Raw genomic sequence first — 20,699 nt, 5'->3', positions numbered from 1 at the left:
AATCTCTGTATTACTTGAACATTGGTCGGTTTAGTACACCCCCAGAGTTGTATACCATACGTCCATACAGGCATCAGAACTTGCTTGTATAGCATAAGTTTATTATGTAATGAGAGCGTGGAATGCCTTCCAAGCAGCCAATACATTTTTTTGTAGCGTAATTCTAACTCCTCACGTTTCTTTTTAACATGAGCTTTCCACCGAAGCTTTGCGTCAAGCGTCATACCCAAGTACTTCGCTGTATTTACGTAGGGAATAAGTTGCCGATTTAGATAAATTGGGTGATATTTTGGTAACTTATTGGTAAAATCTATATGCATAGATTTCGACTCGTTTAGCTTAATTCGCCACTTTATAGTCCAATCGTTGACTTTATTTATGGCAGCTTGAACTTTTTCTACTGCTTCTTCGTGACTTTCTCCAGTTGCTATTATGGCAGTATCATCAGCGAATGTTGCAATAGTGTTATTTTCTAGTGCTGGAATATCACAGGTGTATAATAAGTACAGGACCGGACCTAAGACACTTCCTTGTGGTACCCCAGCTTTAATTTCCTTGAGTTCAGAATACGCATCTTCTTGACGAACTCTAAACCATCTATTTGAGATGTATGATTCAAGAATATCTGCAAATGACTTTGGTAGCATATTTCTGAGTTTATAGATAAGCCCTTCGTGCCACACTTTATCGAAAGCTTGCGCTACGTCTAAAAAGACTGTAGAACACACTTTCTTATTTTCTAATGATTTCTCTATTATGTCAGTAATTCTGTGGACTTGATCTATCGTTGAGTGTTTTTCACCAACCATGTGTTAAAATAATGAAATAAAACCTATCCTCCATTCATAAAAACACTATTCTAGCCAGAGATAAATAAAACAATTGCTAATATTAAAATAATAGTACAGCTTTTTTGAAAAGGTGCCAGTTTTTTTTATCAAAGGGGTGTATCAAAAATTAACATACAACATCATCTTCTTATGTTATTCCGTAGAAAAATGTGGCATGTTTACATAAGTGAACGCATTTTCCGTAGAAAAACATCGTATTGTAACACAAAGCGTCCTATCTATCGCAGAACAACGTCGGATATCAACATAAATGGACTATTTCTTTAAAAAAATAGATATAATTTACTGGTAATTGTCTATAAACAAGCCCTAATATGATGACAAAGGCTATTTGTAAGTTATTATTCATTAAAGTAATTAGGAAATGAAATATGCAGAAAAATCCGAGTTCAAAACTTTAAACTGCTCTCCTGTAAAACTAACATTTCGTAGAAGTGACTTTGTTCTATGACAGTGTCGATATAAAAAAAAATCCACCATCTTGAATTTTTTTTCTGTTCACCAAGTAGACTGTCGGTTCCTGATCATCTTTCGCCAAAGAAGCATTCTTGTATCTTTTATATTCTCCGAGATAGACACCATGAAATTTGTATGGCCGCCATCTTGAATCCGCCATTTTGGTTTTATTTTTCAGCTCCCTGTCAATTGGATGAAGTTCTGAGTGACATTTGTTCGAGCACCCCCCACCTATCTTCAATACCCTGGCCGTGCTCCTCACCGAAATCCTCAATCATCAGCTCTATCCATATTTTTCCTCTGAATCATTTTTTGTCCTCTATACGAAACCATCGGTAAAAAAAAACACAAAATTTTACAGAAGAGGTGATCAAATGAGTCAGTCAGTCAGTCAGTCAGTCAGTGAATCAGCACGAGCAGATACAGTATAATAGTTATATAGTATAGATATAGTATAATAGTTTCATATTTACAAAAACGAAAAATCTCTCAAAGAAATAACAAAAATTAATAGTGCTACACTACTCCATTCCATTTTTTGTTCAAGTTTGCTTCTAAAATCACCTTATTCAGCTTCGAGTGCTTAATCGATTTACATTGCGGCTTAATCACTAAGGTTACTTTACGGGACTTGAATGTTAGCGGGAATGTATAAATGGAGCAGTTGAAGCTAAATAGGGTGAATTTAGAAACGTGTGCCATGTTTGGGCTCTTGTGTTGTATGCCACGATGTGTCCATGCTTATTAGAATGTCATTTGTCTAGCTGAGTTTGTTGTGGGCTCTTGGAGTCTTCTCAGACCTGGGCGCGTTTGGAACCCTCGTAGCTTTAGTTTTAAGTTTGCGTAGGTAATATTATCACCACTATAACTTACAAATCTAACACCATACCAGACCATCAATAAGAGTAATTTATTACCTATTTTAAATAAATCATTTGACTTTGACTTTAGCCTAGCTTTATCACTCTTCAGAGCTTTTCTATACATCTAGCTTCCTCTAACAAGTTATTATCATTTTGCATGCATTAGGCTCAAAAAGACTAGAACCCAGAGCCGTAAAGCCAGTTTAAAAAAACCTCTATGCATTATGCCTAAAAGATGACATTTTAACACAGAGTAGGTACTTTTTTAACGAAAAAATAAGGTATAAAAATAAAAATAAGAAATGTATAAATTGCAATTTAATTCCTAAGTTTATAAACCTATTCAATTTACTTCAATACTGTTCTCAAAATGTTTTCGAGGGCATGTAGACTTTCCATAGGTAAGTTTGTAGGTAGGGTATCTACTTAAGTTGCTTGTAATAACTTATCATATTTTGCAATATGTACAAAACAATTTTCTTTTAATTATTTTATAGGAATACTGCGCCCAGAAACATTACAAATTACAATAAATTCGGGCATCAAATATTTCCCTCCACCGAAGAATTATGACGGTATGTTTCATTTAGTTAAGTTTATACCTACCTGTAGGTTAGGTTGGATACTGGAGTCTACCAGAATCTTCAACGTCAACCTTCTCTTACGTAATATCTTCCACCACATAACTACTACTAATAATTACCTACAGTAACAATCTCGACAAAAACACAGACATTTCCTTTAATATTTTTCTATTTTTAGCAACTATATTCAAATTATTTTTTGTGATTTTGGTTTACCATAAAATAAAGGATTTTTCCACAATTTTTTTTCTGTAACAAGACTGCCCAAGACTGGTCGGTCTCCTTTAAAATTAATTTTTCAAATGGCAGAGCCAAAAATGATTGCAATTGTTCAATTCCCAATAGCCCAATAGTTTTGAGTTGAATTAAATAAAAATGAGTAAGAAAATTGCCAATTTTTGCATGACATGACAAAGAGTGCAATTTCATACAAAATTGACTTGCGTTTGTCTAGTTATTTTAATACTAGTTATGTACATATATTAATTATTAATTGTATGTTATGACTAAGAGCCCTCGCCCACGGCGACTTTTTTAGCGATACAGTAGCGATGCTGTCGCGCGTCCGCATCGATACAGTCGCGAAGCGGTCGCTAGCTGTTTACCGTCGCCCACGGTCTCAGATTCAGTCGCGATACTGTAGCGCATCTGTCTCGATGCAAACGAAAAAAATATGTTGCACTGATGCTCCGTTACCCCATTCACGCGCCACCCTCCCTCCGTTCTTCCCCCGATGTCGTCCGACACGGTCGCGCGTTTGCATCGATACAGTCGCGATGCAGTAGCGCGTTGCAAATGCGACTAACAGCCGTTAGTAGTGATGCTGGCGTGCGTTTAATAAACGCGCGACAGCATCGCTACAAAAAGTCGCCGTGGGCGAGGGCTCAAAGGTGCGTGGAAGCAACTGGCTGAGCTTTCAGTTGCCCACAAGATGGTTTAGTGTACTAATTGTTAAATAATGTAACTTTTTAGATTTGAAAAGAGCAACTGATTTGAAAAGAGTCGTCCAAAAAAATTTTGTTTTCGCCAAGAGCGGTTAAAGCGTGTGCGTAAGGAATTAGAACTTCTGTTATGTATCAGTGTCCAGTTAGTGTACCATCTGTACACTGACTGGATAAGACTAACTCCGTACGATCCATAGAATTTATTCCTGCCCAAAACATAACAGAGCCCCCTCCATAAGGTGTGATTTCTTTAAAACATGCCTCTGCAAAGCGTTCTCCTCGTCTACGTAGCACTCGCCGACGTCGGTCTTCACCATGCAGAGATATCCTGGCTTCATCAGAGAGCAATATATACCCTATCCCAGTCTTCATGAGTCCATGACACACAATTTCGGCCGCGTGCCGGGCGATGACTGTGTATATTAGCAGCAAGAAGCCTCCTCCTGACCGTCCATAGACTAATTTGCACATTTCTAACTTCTTCGAGGCTGTTCTTGAGGTCCACATAAGAAGATTTGCGATTTCTCAACAGATAAGTGTATATAGGTAGTTCGATTATCCGAAATTAATTATTATTAGTTCGGATAATCGACGCTCTACTTACTATTGCAACAAGTTCCTGCTTGTGTTTTTACAGACATTGAAATTCCTGAACGTCAGCGACTCAGAATATTTGACAAAGTTCCCCTGTATCCTGCTAACTTGAAACCACCAAAGATGCAGAAACGTCTGCGTTACATGAGGGGTCCAGAACAGCTGCACAGCAGTTTGCAGCTGAAGCAATATGGTATAGTTGTAAGTAAAATTTGTTAATATTTTGATTATTACGACTGCAATAGTTCAGTACACGGCAGAAAATAATGTACATCAAGATGTACAACTCCGAAAAGTCAGTAGTACGTGCCGGGATCGAACCCCCCACCCCCGAAAAGAAAGCGGGCGTCTTAATCACTAGGCTATCACCGCTTTTACCGCAGATACAGAATGCATGAGAGTAAAAGAAATAGTGCTCTACAAATTAATGTGACCCAAGTTTTATGTACAGTCCGTTCACAGTTATTTTACCGTATATTTGGCACCATTGCAAACCACACAATAATAAACCCTAATCTCTAAGGAATACAGCAAACAGCAATGGTGCCAATATAACGTCAGAGGTAAAATAACTGTGAACTGACTGTAGACATGTATGACATATTATCTGGTTTTTTTTAATCATAATATCATTGATAACTATGCTTTATTAAATATCACAGGCTACAGGAGGTGGCAGATTACGTCATGAGCATTTTGAAATGGCTCGCCTGCAAGTTGCACGGAGGTTAGACATGAAGAGGATGTTTGCCATATGGCGGGTGGATCCCCCGTGGCAACCTGTCACCAAAAAGGGTCAGGGCCAGAGAATGGGTGGAGGAAAAGGGGCCATTGACCATTATGTGACACCCATCAAGTCTGGAAGAATTATACTAGAAGTTGGTGGCAAGTGTGAATATGCTGAGGTATGTTATTATTTTTATTTTTTAGGGTTTCGTGCCTCAAAAAGAAAAACGGAGCCCTTATAGGATCACTTTGTTGTCTGTCTGTCTGTCGGTCTGTCAAGAAACCTAGAGGGTACTTCCCGTTGACCTAGAATCATGATATTTGGCAGGTAGGTGGGTCTTATAGCTGTTATTAGGGAAAAAATCTGAAAACCGTGAATTTGTGGTTACATCACACACAAAAAAAAAATTGTGGTCATAAACTAATAATTAGTATTTTCAATTTTCGAAGTAAGATACCTATATCAAGAGGGGGATCATATGAAAAGGCTTCATCTGTGCATTCTAAAACAGATTTTATTTATTTTTATGCATCATAGTTTTTGTGTTATACTGCAAAATGACGAAAAAATACGGCTGGAGTACGGAACCCTCGTTGCGCGAGCCTGACTCGCACTTGGCCGGTTTTTTACAAATAAAGTTTTTATTTTTATTAAATTCATTAACATAAAGGTTAATCTCTAAACAATCTCTTAACTAAGTTTTTTTTTTTTTTAATAAAGAATATTAGCCATATTCCCCTTTCCTCTCCAATTAAGCGTTAGGCTTGTGCTAGGAGTAGGTACAACAATAGTGCAACGGGCGGGGTTTGAACCGTCGACCTTTCGGTTTTCAGTACACTCCTATACCGGTTGAGCTATTGAGGCTCGAAGTCATCATCATCATCATATCAGCCGATAGACGTCCACTGCTGGACATAGGTCTCTTGTAGGAACTTCACACGCCACAGTCGTGCGTCGCCTGAATCCAGCAGCTCCCTGCGACTCGTTTGATGTCGTATGTACAGCTAGTGAGGGTCTTCAAACGCTGCGCTTTCTGGTGCGAGGTCGCCATTCTAGCACCTTGGAACCCCCGACGTCTACGATTGCCACTTCAGCTTCACAATCAGTTATGAGCTATGTCGCAATGAAATTTTTTATCATATGAAAGGTCTCTGTGCATTGGGGAAATCTCTACCCCTATCATAAATGTGAAAGTGTGTTTGTTTGTTGGTTTGTTGGTTTGTTGATTTGTTGGTTTGTCCATCAATCACGTCGCAACGGAGCAACGGATCGACGTGACTTTTTGCATGGATATAGTGTAAGACCTGGAAAGGGACATAGGGTACTTTTTATCACTACTGCAATCACTACCCTTATTATAAACGTCAAAAGTGTGTTTGTTTGATGGTTCGTCTTTCAATCACTCTGCAACAGAGCAACGGATCAGCTTGATTTTTTGTATGGATAGAATATATAAGTAGAGAGTGACAGGGTACTTTTTATTCCAGCTATTCAAAGAACTCCCACGGGATTTTCAAAACCTAAATCCACGCGTACGAAGTCGCGGGCATCAGCTAGTAAATCGTTTGATTTTAGTTTTTGTATGTTATGTTGTTTATTTCAGGTACATGATATGTTAAGGATTATATCAGAAAGGTTGCCGTTTAAAGCTGAGCCAGTGTCACAAGAAATAATGGAGAAAAAGGCACAAGAAGAGAAATGGATAGAAGAAAACAATCAAAATAAATATACATTGAAGTATATAATGCAGAACAATATGGGCGGATGCCATAGATACCTATCAAGATACGATCACAGATGGCATGGGAAATATGTTTAGGTAGGTTTTTATTATATTATTAAGGGTGTGTAAATGAAATGAAATGAAATTGTTTAAACAATAAAGTAGATATAAATATAAATGTGTTTTTAAACTGAGCCAATCAAGTTTTTTAGATTTGCATTATAAGTAACTAATAAACTGAAACCTGCAAAGCTTCTGTCTCTTAAGGATCGGCGCATACAGACTGAGTCAATTAGAAAGAATTTTTGATAACATCTTATACTCAGCTTTATGTACTTTGACAAACTATTGCAAATGGTATAATATAATCGAAACAGAACAGAAGATCGGGCCGCGCTTGGGCGCGTCTGGGTTAAGATAAGCCATATATGCCAATACTATGAAAATAAGCAAAATATACTATCTTTGCGGTTTCCACGTCAGTTAACTGCCGAATCTTTCTAGCAGCGTAAGCAGCAGAGCTCAGTTTGCCAGCAAGAGTTGATATATGGGTGGCCCCACGGTTATCCCCAAAAATGTAGCAGTCTCTTCTATTTTCAATATATCATTATTTATCATTAAATTAATGTCATTTGTGTTCTTGGTATTGGGCAGTGCGAATTCAACACACTTTGTTTTTTGCATTTAAAAGTAAATTATTTACAGTAAACCAGTGATACCTGAGATATGGCACTACTTACCTTGTCAAAATTGTATTTATTTCTATCTACTTTAAAAATCAAAGACGTATCGTCAGCAAAAGTGAAGTCTGCCAATCCGCACTTGGCCAGCGTGGTGTGGTAGACTATGGTCAAAACCCTTCTCACTCTGAGAGGAGACCCGTTCCCTGTAGTGAGTCGGCGATGGGTTGATCATGATGATGAGGCATCTTGTGTGTAATACATAGAGGTTGTTGGCCCTTAGGTACAGTTCAGTTCAGAATAGAATGCTGAAATAATAACTTCAATCATATTTTAATATCGTTTTATTATATTTGACATCTTATGAAAGGATTTTCGTGACAAGCTTCAGTTTGCATACATGTATAAATTTTGTAGCGTTAATTTTTATTCATAAACTCCTCTTTTATTTATAATATAATACGGCAAAACTCAACAAAAACAAGTGTTACAGTAACAAATACTACGGCATAAAGTACTTTCGGGTCCAGTGACTCGTCTCTAAACCTAACGACAAAAGCCAAACAACATCCTGCAATGTTATGGAGTATAGTTTCACAATAGATTTCTTAGATGAAGTCGAACAGTACACACTCGGTATCTTGTAATTATATGGCGACATTAAACGTCTTCACTGCTCAACTTACTCTATAGTCTTATTTTTAATTCCATGGAATTCTGACAGTTGGAATTTTATACTTTGGGTGAGTTATGGGTATGAAATTTAGAGTTACGAGTACCACCTGAAGCTTGATTTGAATCCCTGTCAACATAAAAAAGCCCTAAGATGTACTTAACGTTAGTCGTTTAACCCAAAAATAGGGCGAAACGTGCTCCCTAGGAAACACTCAGCAATAGAAAATAAACAGGAGCATGCTCGAACATTCAAGATGGTCACAAAGTGTGTCACTTGAAATTGAAATAGTGTTCTATTAGCAGTTTAATACCAACTTGACACCTTTATAAATTTGATCTTTACAATATAGATAAAATTATTTTTATATGGATATATTTTTTCAATTTTTTCCTTATTTTTGTGAAACTGTTTTATCTCTGTTAACACCAAGAAACGTTAGAATTCTACGAAATTAAAAATGAGGCTTTAATAAATTATTTTCACTATTTGATTTTGCCGATAAGCATTCTTTTTCTATGTATAATAATATATTTAGGGTCACATTAATACACAATTACAAGATCAAAACATTTACTATTTAGTGTACATTTGTAACAGACACGAAATATTTCGTCATAACTGAGTGCATCTACTCTTTTGACTGTACTTCAAGCGACTCTACCACATTTATTTACTATTTCCGCCCTCCGACCTCCACATAAGTAACTATAAATTATATAACGTCATAACAATATTTACAAAGCCTAAAAAACTAACTTACAAGTAAATGCAATGTACATTTTCAATAAATTAATAATAGTGTCTACATATTAATATATTATACAAGCGCTAGATTTCATAATATGATATGACTTTTTTATTTATAAAGTCGACTGCGTCAAATCAATATTAGCAGTCGTTTATCACAATATTACATTAATTAGCCTTTCTTTTAAACCAATTATTAGTAATATAGTTACTAATATCAACAAGATCATTCTGTATTATTTAAACAAGAATTATTTTTGTAGGCCAAATGCTAAATAGTGTACTTATATAACATCTAAACTAAAGTTATAACTTATAACACCAGTTTTTATACGGTGGTATAAAATAAGGAACGTAAAAAGTAATATATTAACAATCTGGCATATTAATTGTTATAACTGTAATAATATATTCTTGAGCAAAATGATTAGCCCATAGTTAATTATTTTAATATTTGACTAGTTCTGTCTTATGCTATGTAGGTAATTACTAAACTATTAAATTAGTAGTAACCCTAAACACTGGCATGTTGCAGTCTTAATATCTATAAACAATTTTTGATATTAAAAGGACAAAAAAATATTGGACGTTACGAACATAATAAATAGCGGTCCACTAAGAAAATAATAAATAATTAAGTAATTATTAAGAATATTAGTATTAGGTACTAGCTCAAATTGTACATTTCGCTTGCGATGTAGATAATATTTGCTAAGCTAAGACATAATATATAAGTGAGGTAGCGTTTTTACTGTCTCTAGTGGAAAATATTTACAGATCTAGGACAAATGCAAAGTTAATAATTTATAATTTGGTATTGGAATAATATAACGTGGCGAAGACTAAAATGACTTGTACATAGAAAGGTAGTTATTATCGCTCTGATGATGTTATAGAAGTTTACCTTATTATTTCATGTAAAACCAATGGGTATTAATTTGTTATCTAAAATATTATATTCATTGACATATTGTGAGTATTAATTAACTACATGCACACCGTTAACAATAATTATAATTAGTTACTCAAGTATGTGCACTTTGTTGATGACTAGATTAAATACGTTTAACGTTAAAATAGGTATAAAAGTTACATCGTTTATATTATTTTGTTTTCGATCACTGCAAGGATCCACTTTGGGACACATATTGTTTGAGGATAATACTTTGACTCAACGACTCTACTCGTACGATTCGCTCAAATGCTCCAACAGAAAGGTCAGTTGCCTTTTCATGAAAGTGTTTTTGTGAGCAATCGAGTCGCATAGCACCTGCGTCGGTGCGACTTCGTTACAATCGTCTACGTTCTCGTATATGTGCGAGTCGTAGGCGGAGCGTGTGTGGTCGTTGTGAGTGTCAACAGTACTATCCCCGAGCCCGGCCCCGGCTGAACCAGGGGGCGCATTGAATACGTCGATTGGAGAAGCTTTGGTGATATGCTGATATTTAAACGTAGACAATATCTGCCGGATCTTTGCAATGATCTGCTCTACTCAGGCGTTCGATTCCTGCGAAAAATTTGAAAATAGACATCAGTCAGATTCTTGCAGCAATTTCTATAAAGGAATGTAGTGAGATTCTATTTAATCTAAATGCTAGTGGGAAGATATAGCTTGCTAACTTTCTACGTGATGATAAATCAATGAATGGTTCAATCGGAAGAGTGATCTGTGTAAAGAGGCCTATGAATAAAATTGCTGCTGTAAGGGAGATACCGATCAAACACGACAGGAACTCATAGGTACCTTAACTATAGATCTATAATACTGTACGACTCGTTATTTTGTATAATCGTACAAAACGCATTCATATAAAAAACTATGCTAAGATTCATATTAAATGCATCAAAATTCAGGCTCTATCATTCATAAGAGAGTACATCGAACATCGAAATACGAGAAGGGATATGATAGAAGGTCGCGCCGTGCCCGGTGCTCGAGTATCGATGCAAGCGACACAGCAACGTCTACACTAGAAGCATGGTGGGACGGTGTGGCGAATTATACCTTGAGGTTGTGGAAATAGTGCATGATTTGATCGTAGTCCATATGCAGGTCGTCGATGCCGAGCGCCTCGGGCGCGTCGGCGCGCGGCGCGACGTCCGCGCGCGAGTACATGGGGTTGCCCACGATCGTGGCGCGCTTCACCTCCGGCGAACTGCCTCCTGGTTGCAAAACACATTCTCATTTACGTTGTAGCTGTTTCACACTTGCGTTTTTTGCGTGCACGAGCTCGTTTTTAGTATGCGCGAATCTCGTACGAGCATAGACATTCATATAAGATCATGTACGCGCCAGCCGCAAAAGACGCTGATCCATGTTTGACTCACATGGTTCGAGCGAACAAACGAGCGCGTGCAGGCGCGTATGCCAAAATGAGCAGAAAAAAAAGAGTCTTAAACCACCCTTACCAATTACACTTTAATTATAGAATTGGATTAGAGCTCCAACTTGGGCCACTTAATTATAATCTAATGCCATCAAAATATTGAGGCTACTCCAAGGTTTTATCAAGTCAGAACTTTCCTAAGAAACCTCAATATTATGGCAATCTCATTGCTGGCATTTTAAGATTTTTTTAAGATGGTGGACAGAGTATAAAAAATATTGTTTGTAAGAGATTGGTTGGTACCTTGGATTGGGTAGTCGGCTCGACGAAATCACCTTTAGCATTATTGGATTCCTTGTTCTTAGTCTTATGTCGCATTTGTACTTCTGGTAATCCTGGTAGCAACAGATACATTTATGTCGAATTAATAGCTACTAAGAAATTATAGTTTTGGGAGTTTAATTGAATTTATAGTTATCGATGGTTATCGATGATACCCACAATTTCGTCCGCGTGGATTTAGTTTTTTTTAATCCAGTGGGAACGAAAAAAGTAGCTTATATGACCCTCTCCAGGATGCAAGCTATCTCTGTACCATTTGTATCAAAAATGATTAAACAGATGGGCTGTAAAAAGCTATGCAAACAGGCAGCTGGCAGACACACACGTTTATCTATTTACCTGATCAATTAACTAGCTGATGCCTGCGACTTCGTTGGCTTGGATTTGGTTTTTCAAAAATCCCGTGGAAACTCATCGATTAGTATGGCTGGATTACATTAGTATGGATACGAACCATTAAAGTCCTCAAGCTCTAAAGTTTTTACAAAATAAAATTGGTTGCATTGCGACTCCCCCGTCCTTACAGTTCTATAAGTTCTTAAGTATGGGTTGTCTGAAGAGATCACTGTTGTTTAAGGTCGCCCTTTGTTTTTTTAATTGTATCCTGTATTCTTACTCGTAATATAGTAACAATAAAGTTGTTTTAAATGAAATTAAAAATTAAATTGTTCTACCAATTCCTGATCGTGCATGTAATCAGGGCTCTCCGGTTTTACAAAAGTTCGGCGCGAGTCCGTCCAGTTCCTCTGTTGCAGGCAAACGATTTCTCTGTAGTCTTTTTTTACAATTATAAAGTGGGGCCGTCATGTGCAAATTCAAATAGGCGGGGGCACAGTCGTCCTTATTGGTTAAGCTTTTCAACGGGGGTTATCATCGAATTCGTCTTGTAATTGTAGGGCGGTATGAGTCGCGTTATATTGATCCATAATTCTCGCGGCTTGACATATACTGGTGATTTGCGGCTTTGTTCAAATCATAATTCTGGAAAGTAATACGTATTCTTTTACTAATTATTTTTCAATTCATATCAACAGGACTATATGGAAGTTAAATATTACCGGTCGGGGCGTCGACCATTGTCCGGAGATCGTTTGGAGTCATGTTCCGCGATCGTGTTCTTATGGTGAATCCGGGATGACTTCGTCTAGTAGGCGGCATGACGGTCTCTGGCAAAAAGTCTGTGCAAGCAGTGAACGTTAACGAAGTATAATAACGTCCATTAATTAAAACATTTATTTAATTTATTTTATAACTACCTACCTACATTTGTTCATAATGTTACACATCCTACCTAGAATATTAGACTAAGTATTAACTACAGAGGAATGTGCAGTGCTCAGACCAGCCGCCAGCGCTTGCGAGCATGAAGAAACCAATATTGTAAGCGTTTTTTCTTTTTGTGTGGAAATAAATAATAAATAAATAATGTAGATATGTCGGTTGTTACTTACTTGGTGGTATTTCGAGGCGGCACAGGACTTGAGGTGTGGCGGTGAAGAATTCCTATGGGGAGGAACGGGGGGTCGGTAGTCGTCTTCATTGCTTGTATCCATCCTGAAATAGCAAAAGAGACGAATCAAAAATAAAATGTTAATCAAATTACCCATATCTAAGCTGTATCACAATGTTCGAATGGCTGTTGTGAAAGATGCAACTAATGAGACAATGATAATCTTACTGCCAATGACCGTCTCCGGAGTTTTGCCGATTGTGCCTTGCGGGCTTCTTTGCAGTACGTATGGAGTCGATGACTCGTTCCCGTTTCTCGTTCTGCGAGGGTAGCTCGATGGAGTTGGGTTGTACGAAGCTGGTCACCATGACGTTCCCGTTTTCCCGGATGGCGTCGTCCGGATCGACGTAGTTGTAGTTGAGCGGGTTGCTGTGATCCTCATCTCTGGGTGTTGTTGCCCTTGTCTGGCTGGCGTTGTGTCGAGTTCCTGTTGGCGGATGACGGCTTCCACTTCTTTCGATAGTCGCTCGACCTGTAAAGGATATAGGTGAAATTGTTAAGTACTGAAATCAATTATCATATAATCATCATATCTGATATTGTTTTATTATAAGTATATATATTATAAGTATTATAAGTATATATATATATATATATATATATATATATATATAAAAATTCAAATATCTTCAATGTACAGAATTTGACCTGTTACAGTTTTATATAATGTATATGTATATATAATATATATAGCTATATATATATATATACTTATAATAAAACGGTAACAGGTCAAATCATGTACTTGAAGATATTTTGAATTTTTTTTTCGAGGGCCTCTATATTGCTACATGAACCCAAAACTGTAATTTTTTTCATTTTTGTCTGTCTGTCTGTCTGGTATCACGGCCGCGCATCACGCTGAAACTACTGAATGATTCCAATGAAACTTGGTACGATTTTGATGGTCATAAAATGAGGAAGAATATAGGATACTTTTTATCCCGAAATTCAGCATGGTTCCCGTAGGAGAGGGGATGAAAGTTAAAATGTATACTGAGTTGTAATTCATTAACGCGTAGTCCGATTTCATTCATTCTTTTTTTGTTAGAAAGGGGATATTTTAAAGATTGTTCCGTAAATATTTCAAGGTCATCGGTTTTTAACCGACTGTCAAAAAGGAGGTGGTTCTTTTTTCTACATCGATTTTTTCGAGGTTTCTGGACCGATTTGCAAATATTTTTTTTAAATCAACAAAAAAAGTTTACGTCGTGGTCACATAAAAAATTCTGGATTCAACTCCTTAATCCTGATGCTGCAGGGTTACTGCCCGCCTGAGTTATCAAGATTCAGGAAGTGTCCATAGTGAATTCATATTGTAGGTACCAAGCAACGACAACAATCCCGAAAAATCAAAGAGTTCCCGCGGGATTTTAAAAAACGTAAATCCACGCGGACGAAGTCGCAGGAATCAGCTAGTTATTAAATATATTAGCAAATATCTTTATTCTTTATTAGTCTTTTCTAAAAAAAACAAATAAGTACATTTTGGAACCGAACCAATGGTAAATAGCTTGAAGTAATCATTTTCCATCTAAGGATAAAGATTTTGGTCCTCCTAAGCCTTAAATATGGCTATAATCAGTATGGTTTTGTCAGGCGTAGTCGTCAATATAAAGTTTATCAAAGAATAAAAAAAACAAGACCTTGTGCTAATAGATCCATCCCATGATAGACTACCAGTTTTTAACCGACTTCCAAAAGAAGGTGATTCTCAATTCGGCCGTTTTGTCTTCGTAGACTTGCCACATCCAGACGTGCGCATTAGTGGTGGACTCTCTGGGAGCTTGTCATTCGCGAGGCCGGCCACCTGCAAGCCTTCCGCCGTCAGCTACGGCCGTCATGGACAGAGCGTTGCCCGTTTTTGTTTTCAGCAGATATTTCTATCATTCTTGGTAGACTCACCTAGCCACACCCAGTCGTGCGCATTAGTGTGGACTCTCTTGGAGGCTTGTCTCTGGCGAGGCCGAGCGTGGTGCCCACGAGGCCGGCCACCTGCAGCCTTCCGCCCTCAGCTACGGCCGGCATGGACCGAGCGTTGCCGTTATTGGCCTCAGCGTTTGCGGGTTCAGCCGATATGCGTACACTACGCACGATACTACGAATACCTGTAACGACAGGGATAAAATATGATTGTAAAATAATTATAAAAAAATATATAGGTACTACTAACTATATTTATTCAATAGTCACATAAGTATTTTTCACACTAAGTTTAAAAAGATATTTGAAAATCTTTGAGCTCATAAAATTTCTAAATCTTGTCATATTAATTTAAAAACAAAATCAACTTACCACTATAGCCAAACAGAATGCCCCTAGTAGAACGAACATGCCTGAAAATCAGAAACAAATAATTCAGGTTTAAGGTAAGGTATGGCAATTTTTTTTAAATATCATTATAGGCAAGTATAAGTACTTTTACAAAAATCAGGCAGAGTCTGTACTGACCTATTTCAACTTTGACATATTGTTCTGTGGAGAATGTCTTGAATGTAAAGCAGAGTTGCTTCTGAATATAGAACCATACTGTGTGCTTGTACTGTTGGCTCGTGATGTTTTCGTCTTTGAAGGGAGAGAAGCCTGAAAACAGAATGAAAGTAGGTACTTTTGAGGTTCTTATAGTTCGGCCCCACTATCGGAATTCGGCAAAATATGATTCGTGATATCGCGAAATGGTGTGGCCGCTGTCTATCGTATTGTTCCGCATCTTTGCGCTTACCCGAATGTACCTTTGCCTATTGCATGTAATGTGTAGGTATCTACATTATTGTTACAGGAAAATTAAAACTAAATGCATATTCAGGAAACGGTTTAGGGCAAAGTAGGAGAAGAACTCTACTCTTTAAGTGTTTAAGTTTACCTTTAAGAACGTCGCTTAGATCAGAACATGCCAGTCTAACGCCTCCTCGAGCCCATAATGTCGTCATTTTGCGGAGTATCGGGTCGCTGCTGAGCGTCCACTGCCCACTGAAGTCTACATCCACACTGGCAGCGGCACTTGCTAGGGCTCCTGGTATGTTCTTTATATTGGCAGGAGTTTAGCATCCCCTTTGCCTGGTAGTGCCACTCTACGTAACGGGCCTGACCTACACTGTTCGGGTGTAAGGAGGGTAACTCGAAGAAGCTCGCCGCTACCTGAAATATATGAAAAGAATATTAGATAGAGATAAATTTGTGTATTTTATTGATAGTACAATACCTAGGTAATTGTGACTTTAGAGATAGGTACCTAATTATAAAAACGAAATTTGCGCTACAGTTATCATCTATCAAATATAAATTTGCTTGTGTCTTGGCTTTTTTAAGGACGTCGTCGTATCTTATTGGTTATTAAACTGCGAACCTTATTCAATCTATAATCGTCCATAAAAGTTAAAAAAATTATTCTTAATCATGATTAAGACAATAACCGTATCGAGGATTAAATAAAAAGTCGCCTTATACCGACTTTGTTCTGAGCTGAAGAAAAGCTTTGCCTAAAGTCTTCAAATATTTGCGTGCATTCAATGAGAAAACAGAAACGATATCGTATCTACGTTAGTAAATATTATATGAAATAGTAAAAGAGACATTAACATACCTTCACCAACAGCAATAACTCGTGGATGTCGCGAGGCCAACATCGGGCGCAAAAGCCACAACTTCCGTGTCCAAACTTTCCACCAGCAAGTAATAATCAGACCACGGCGACATACCGCAACGCCGTGCGAGTCGTGTCGGAGAATTCTATGTCAATATCGAGTAAGCCCTCCTGAAATAATAAATAATTATTTTTATTAGCGAGTCAATTTGGCCTAAATCATAAGGTTGCCGTTTGCCCTTTGCTATCCTAAAACCTTTAACATATTTCAGGGACAGCTAAAGGTTACAAGTCGTACTTGTATAGCTAGGATTTGATTAAGGTCGTAACCGAAACATAGACCCTAATTTAACAACAACCCGATTCGATGCCACATACCTAACCAATTATGTCTTGTTGAGACAAGTCAAATTAATCGTAGTCGATATTTCTATGACACTTCCGAATCCCGATGAATCGTGATTTACAGCCGTACTCAGAGTCGCTTAATCGTTATTTAAATTTAGTTAAAAACGAGACAGAGCTATATCTCTCACATAAACCTGTCTCGTTTAACTCAATCCTAATTCCTCCTAAATGTAAATGATTATTTAAGAAGAAGCAGTAGATAGAGAATTGAGGATTTTCAGTTGTCGCGGACAGTAGATACCTACCAACAGTTTCCTTACCTTTGACGAAATATAGTACAGATAATGTTTCCTAGGAGACGGATATAGGTTACTTTTATCCCGAAAAATCAAAGAATTCCCACGGGTTTTTAAACAAACCTTATTATCTATGTGGAAGAGGTCGCGGACATCATCAAATTGTAATATGTATTATATCGTGTCTGTGCCTAGTCTCCATCGCCACTTCTAATTAAACCACATCTACAGTTCGCGACAGTCGAGATGGCAACCGGGATATGAGCGGGGGATGACCCATACACACGCATGTCACCCGTGCTCGCCCCGCACCGCCCCGTGCCCGTGTGCGGGGCGTTCCCTGCCCGATTGCCATCTAGACCTGTCACGTACTATATTTATGAAAAATAATCTGAAAATAACACGATTTCAGATTCGAATTTACCTGATATTGTGCCGTCAAGCGCCTAGTCACTGTGGTTTCGGAGACGTAATCCATTTTCGATTGCGGTATCAGGAGAATATTCAATTGCAATCCAGATATAACTCGGACGAAGAGCCGGGAAATAGACACTTTGTCATTAACTACGCGCACTTCTCGCAGACCGATCACTCGACCTGTATAAAAATAATCATCAGTATAATAATCCTAATATATCTAAATGAAATATAATAAATACATACGTAGGTAATTTGGTTTTGGGGGGAAAAGGTGATTGCAACGGTCGGCAAAACTCTCAGGAGGCCCAAGACTCCCGAGAGCCGTTAGAAGATTTTCAGTATGTATTGAGTGTGCTAGAGACGACAGTACCAGTAGGTACGTAGTACAGTACAGTTTTATTTATTTATCACAAAGACTAATCACACACTTCACGCAAAAACGATACATTATACCCGGGATTAAGACATAGGCTACTTTTTATCCCGGAAAATCAAAGAGTTCCTGCGGGATTTTGAAAAACGTAAATCCACGCGGACGAAGTCGCGGGCATCAGCTAGTTAATCAATAAATGTAATCTAACTTATTAGTACGATAACACAATCTTACCAAAAATTCATTCCTAGTTTCTAGGCATTCTAAGTTTAATAGATGTGGCATCCCCTTTTGCTAATTAATTTACAGAATATTAGCTTCTAAAGCTAAAATGATTTTTGATATCTTCTAAACGGCTCTCGGGAGCCTTGGGCCTCCTGAGGGTTTGCGACCGTTGCAACCAACCACCTTTTCCCTCCAAAACAAATATCGCACCTTTAGATTATAGAGACCTTTATTAAAACAGATGAACTATTATGTTAAAATCATATTATTATATAAATATATACCATATTCGAGCAAATAAATGATTATATGAATATGGTGCGTTTGTACTGCAATAGTAGAAATGGTTTTATCCACTGTTCCGCAATATGGCGAGTTCTTTCTCAGATTGTCGCGTAATAAATTAGTTTAGCAGTTTTCACATTAGTACAGTTTCTGACAAAAGGGAAGCTTACCCGTGATTGGCGACAGAACTTGGACCTCCGTGCGGCCCGTGCTACGGCCTTGTAGCACGCGATCACGTAGCGACGCAATACGCGGGTCGGACACCCGCATTAGAGATAACACAAGCTCGGTAACTTGAGCCAGGTTCGTCGGGAAAACGAAGTATGATACGCGTCCAGAGTCGTGGTCCTTGGCGAGGAATCTTGCGTATACCTGGACAAAGAGTAACTTATAGAGCCTTGGGTGCAGTTAAAATTACTTGAAAGTTACACTTGAGCCTACGTAGGTAAACTGAGCTTCCTATAGTACGCGATAGGTCGAGATGGCAATCGGAGAGGGAACGCATAGCCTCCGCGCTAGCCTGGTGCGGGCGAGCGCGGGTCACGTGCGGGTTCACGTGGTGCGTTTCCCCGCCTCATACACCAATTGCTTCTCTCGACCGATCCCGAACTATACGTAGCAGCTAAAAAGTTTGATGAGCCCGCAAGTAATATTCGAATTTGTTAGATTTGTAGTCTTAGTAGATAAGTAGGCCCCCCATGCTGATATACATGCTCAACGGCCGAGCTTTATAGCATTGCTTGGGCATTGGTATTAAAAGACCTTGCGCGCTCGATTAACCTTCCAACTGCAAGTTACCGCTCCCAAAATTGCAATTCAGTTCCATCTCAAAATGCTATCTTGCGACTTACTGTATTTAGATTCACGTAAGTAGGTAAGTAGGTACCTATCTTCAACACACATGCAACGTTGGCAAGTACAAGATGAAAAAATGAAGAAGATAGACATTGCCGTAATTTTTTCTGGGACCTAAATGAAGAATGAAGAGAATGTTGGAGCGTAAGAATAACAGTTTGTTAATTGGCATTAATCCAAGAGTAAGGCAGCTTTATTAATTAATGGCCTGCTTCTGGAACGACAATACAAATATTCTACTGTCTAGCGAAGTTTTTATTGCTAATATTCTTCTTGCGAATTTATAAGAGGGACTCAGCGGTTCTCGGGCGTAATGACTTCGGAAATTGATCTTGTACAAATTTGACATAGGTAGGTATTATCTCTAACAATTCGAAAAAGCTTTTTTCAGTGAGTCTGGCAGAAAAGAACTGTTGCTTCAATTTTACAATCCGAGATATAGCGGCTTAGATACGGGATATCAGTTCACTCCGGACATATCCCTTTATATTTACGAATAAAGGTGAATCCACAGCCTTTGTTAAACGACGCTAATGCCGTGACTGAGCATATGACCCGTAGTATCCATTCCTTTGTTTGCAGCTGTATTATTTATAGGTATACCTGCGAAATTCCGCACTTATATGTAGCTATAATCTACTGCGAAGAAAGCAATCTCTATACGAACCTCAACGTTGCTTTGTTGATATCTCAGCCTGCACGAACGCTGATCCGTTAGGGAGTTGGGGCATCGGGTCTGGAACCACCCCACCCTCGCGACGACAAAGACCTTCTTAATCTGTCTTTGGAGTTCGCTTCGTCTGATACTTTCCAGCCTTCGGAAATAATAGATATAGGTCAGTATAAAAAGTGAGGTTGAGGAGTACGAAACTTTGTGCACATTGCGCACCAAAAGACGGGTTAGAATGACAAGTATTGAGCTGAATGAGCTGAATATTCTTTTTGTTTGCATGTTTTAATTAATAGTTAACGTCTATTGTCTTTCATGTAAGGTGTACTTAAACTGTAAGCCTAGTAGTTAAGACGTCCGCCTCCTTATCGGAGGTCGAGGATTCGATCTAGGGCACGCACTCCTAATTTTTTGGAGTTAGGTATGGTATACACTATACGTGCGTTTTAAGTATTTAATATCACTTGCATTAACGGTGAAGGAAAACATCGTAAGGAAACCGCATGCCTGAGAGTTATCCATAATGTTCTCAAAGGTGTCTGCCAATCCGCACTCGGCCAGCGTGGTAGACTATGGCCACACCCCTTCTTATTCTGAGAAAAGACCCATTCTCTATAGTG

General features: G+C 38.2%; 3 protein-coding genes across 4 annotated transcripts in view; 2 read left to right on the top strand and 1 right to left on the bottom strand.

Moving 5' to 3' along the window:
- The window catches only part of LOC117996707 (glycolipid transfer protein-like), a 162,531-nt gene that overhangs the window by 16,675 nt on the left and 125,157 nt on the right, over nucleotides 1-20,699 (top strand). The window lies entirely within an intron of this gene.
- mRpL16 (mitochondrial ribosomal protein L16) lies at nucleotides 2,416-6,920 on the top strand. The gene is made up of 5 exons (XM_034984833.2): nucleotides 2,416-2,571; nucleotides 2,668-2,745; nucleotides 4,336-4,493; nucleotides 4,955-5,197; nucleotides 6,623-6,920. Exons 1-5 carry the CDS (start codon nucleotides 2,541-2,543, stop codon nucleotides 6,836-6,838), a joined length of 726 nt encoding a protein of 241 aa, XP_034840724.1. The 5' UTR covers nucleotides 2,416-2,540; the 3' UTR covers nucleotides 6,839-6,920.
- dtn (transmembrane protein 132C dtn) overlaps nucleotides 7,752-20,699 on the bottom strand; it is a 113,273-nt gene continuing 100,325 nt past the window's right edge. The window contains 32 exon segments of the mRNA XM_069509365.1: nucleotides 7,752-10,352; nucleotides 10,851-11,010; nucleotides 11,477-11,567; nucleotide 11,739; nucleotides 12,189-12,308; nucleotides 12,311-12,340; nucleotides 12,343-12,381; nucleotides 12,384-12,443; nucleotides 12,445-12,514; nucleotides 12,573-12,648; nucleotides 12,651-12,690; nucleotides 12,965-12,998; nucleotides 13,000-13,068; nucleotides 13,193-13,496; nucleotides 14,930-14,959; nucleotides 14,962-15,093; nucleotides 15,096-15,132; nucleotides 15,320-15,360; nucleotides 15,472-15,558; nucleotides 15,561-15,581; nucleotides 15,584-15,607; nucleotides 15,888-15,939; nucleotides 15,941-15,985; nucleotides 15,988-16,067; nucleotides 16,070-16,162; nucleotides 16,608-16,653; nucleotides 16,655-16,708; nucleotides 16,710-16,778; nucleotides 17,676-17,848; nucleotides 18,725-18,926; nucleotides 20,077-20,138; nucleotides 20,141-20,224. Coding sequence (XP_069365466.1) covers nucleotides 10,026-10,352; nucleotides 10,851-11,010; nucleotides 11,477-11,567; nucleotide 11,739; nucleotides 12,189-12,308; nucleotides 12,311-12,340; nucleotides 12,343-12,381; nucleotides 12,384-12,443; nucleotides 12,445-12,514; nucleotides 12,573-12,648; nucleotides 12,651-12,690; nucleotides 12,965-12,998; nucleotides 13,000-13,068; nucleotides 13,193-13,496; nucleotides 14,930-14,959; nucleotides 14,962-15,093; nucleotides 15,096-15,132; nucleotides 15,320-15,360; nucleotides 15,472-15,558; nucleotides 15,561-15,581; nucleotides 15,584-15,607; nucleotides 15,888-15,939; nucleotides 15,941-15,985; nucleotides 15,988-16,067; nucleotides 16,070-16,162; nucleotides 16,608-16,653; nucleotides 16,655-16,708; nucleotides 16,710-16,778; nucleotides 17,676-17,848; nucleotides 18,725-18,926; nucleotides 20,077-20,138; nucleotides 20,141-20,224 — 2,753 coding nt within the window. The 3' untranslated portion in view covers nucleotides 7,752-10,025.

Source organism: Maniola hyperantus, chromosome 3 (assembly GCF_902806685.2).
Source record: "Maniola hyperantus chromosome 3, iAphHyp1.2, whole genome shotgun sequence".
Lineage (NCBI taxonomy): Eukaryota > Metazoa > Arthropoda > Insecta > Lepidoptera > Nymphalidae > Maniola > Maniola hyperantus.
Note: the sequence above shows the minus strand (reverse complement) of the source record. Positions and strands in the feature narration are given on the sequence as shown.

Excerpts from the sequence above, each read along its gene's own strand:
- mRpL16 (XM_034984833.2), top strand. The coding sequence starts at position 2,541 with ATGTTTTCGAGGGCATGTAGACTTTCCATAG. Across the intron at positions 2,572-2,667 it reads GGCATGTAGACTTTCCATAG|GAATACTGCGCCCAGAAACA; the intron begins GTAAGTTTGTAG and ends ATTATTTTATAG. Across the intron at positions 4,494-4,954 it reads TGAAGCAATATGGTATAGTT|GCTACAGGAGGTGGCAGATT; the intron begins GTAAGTAAAATT and ends TAAATATCACAG.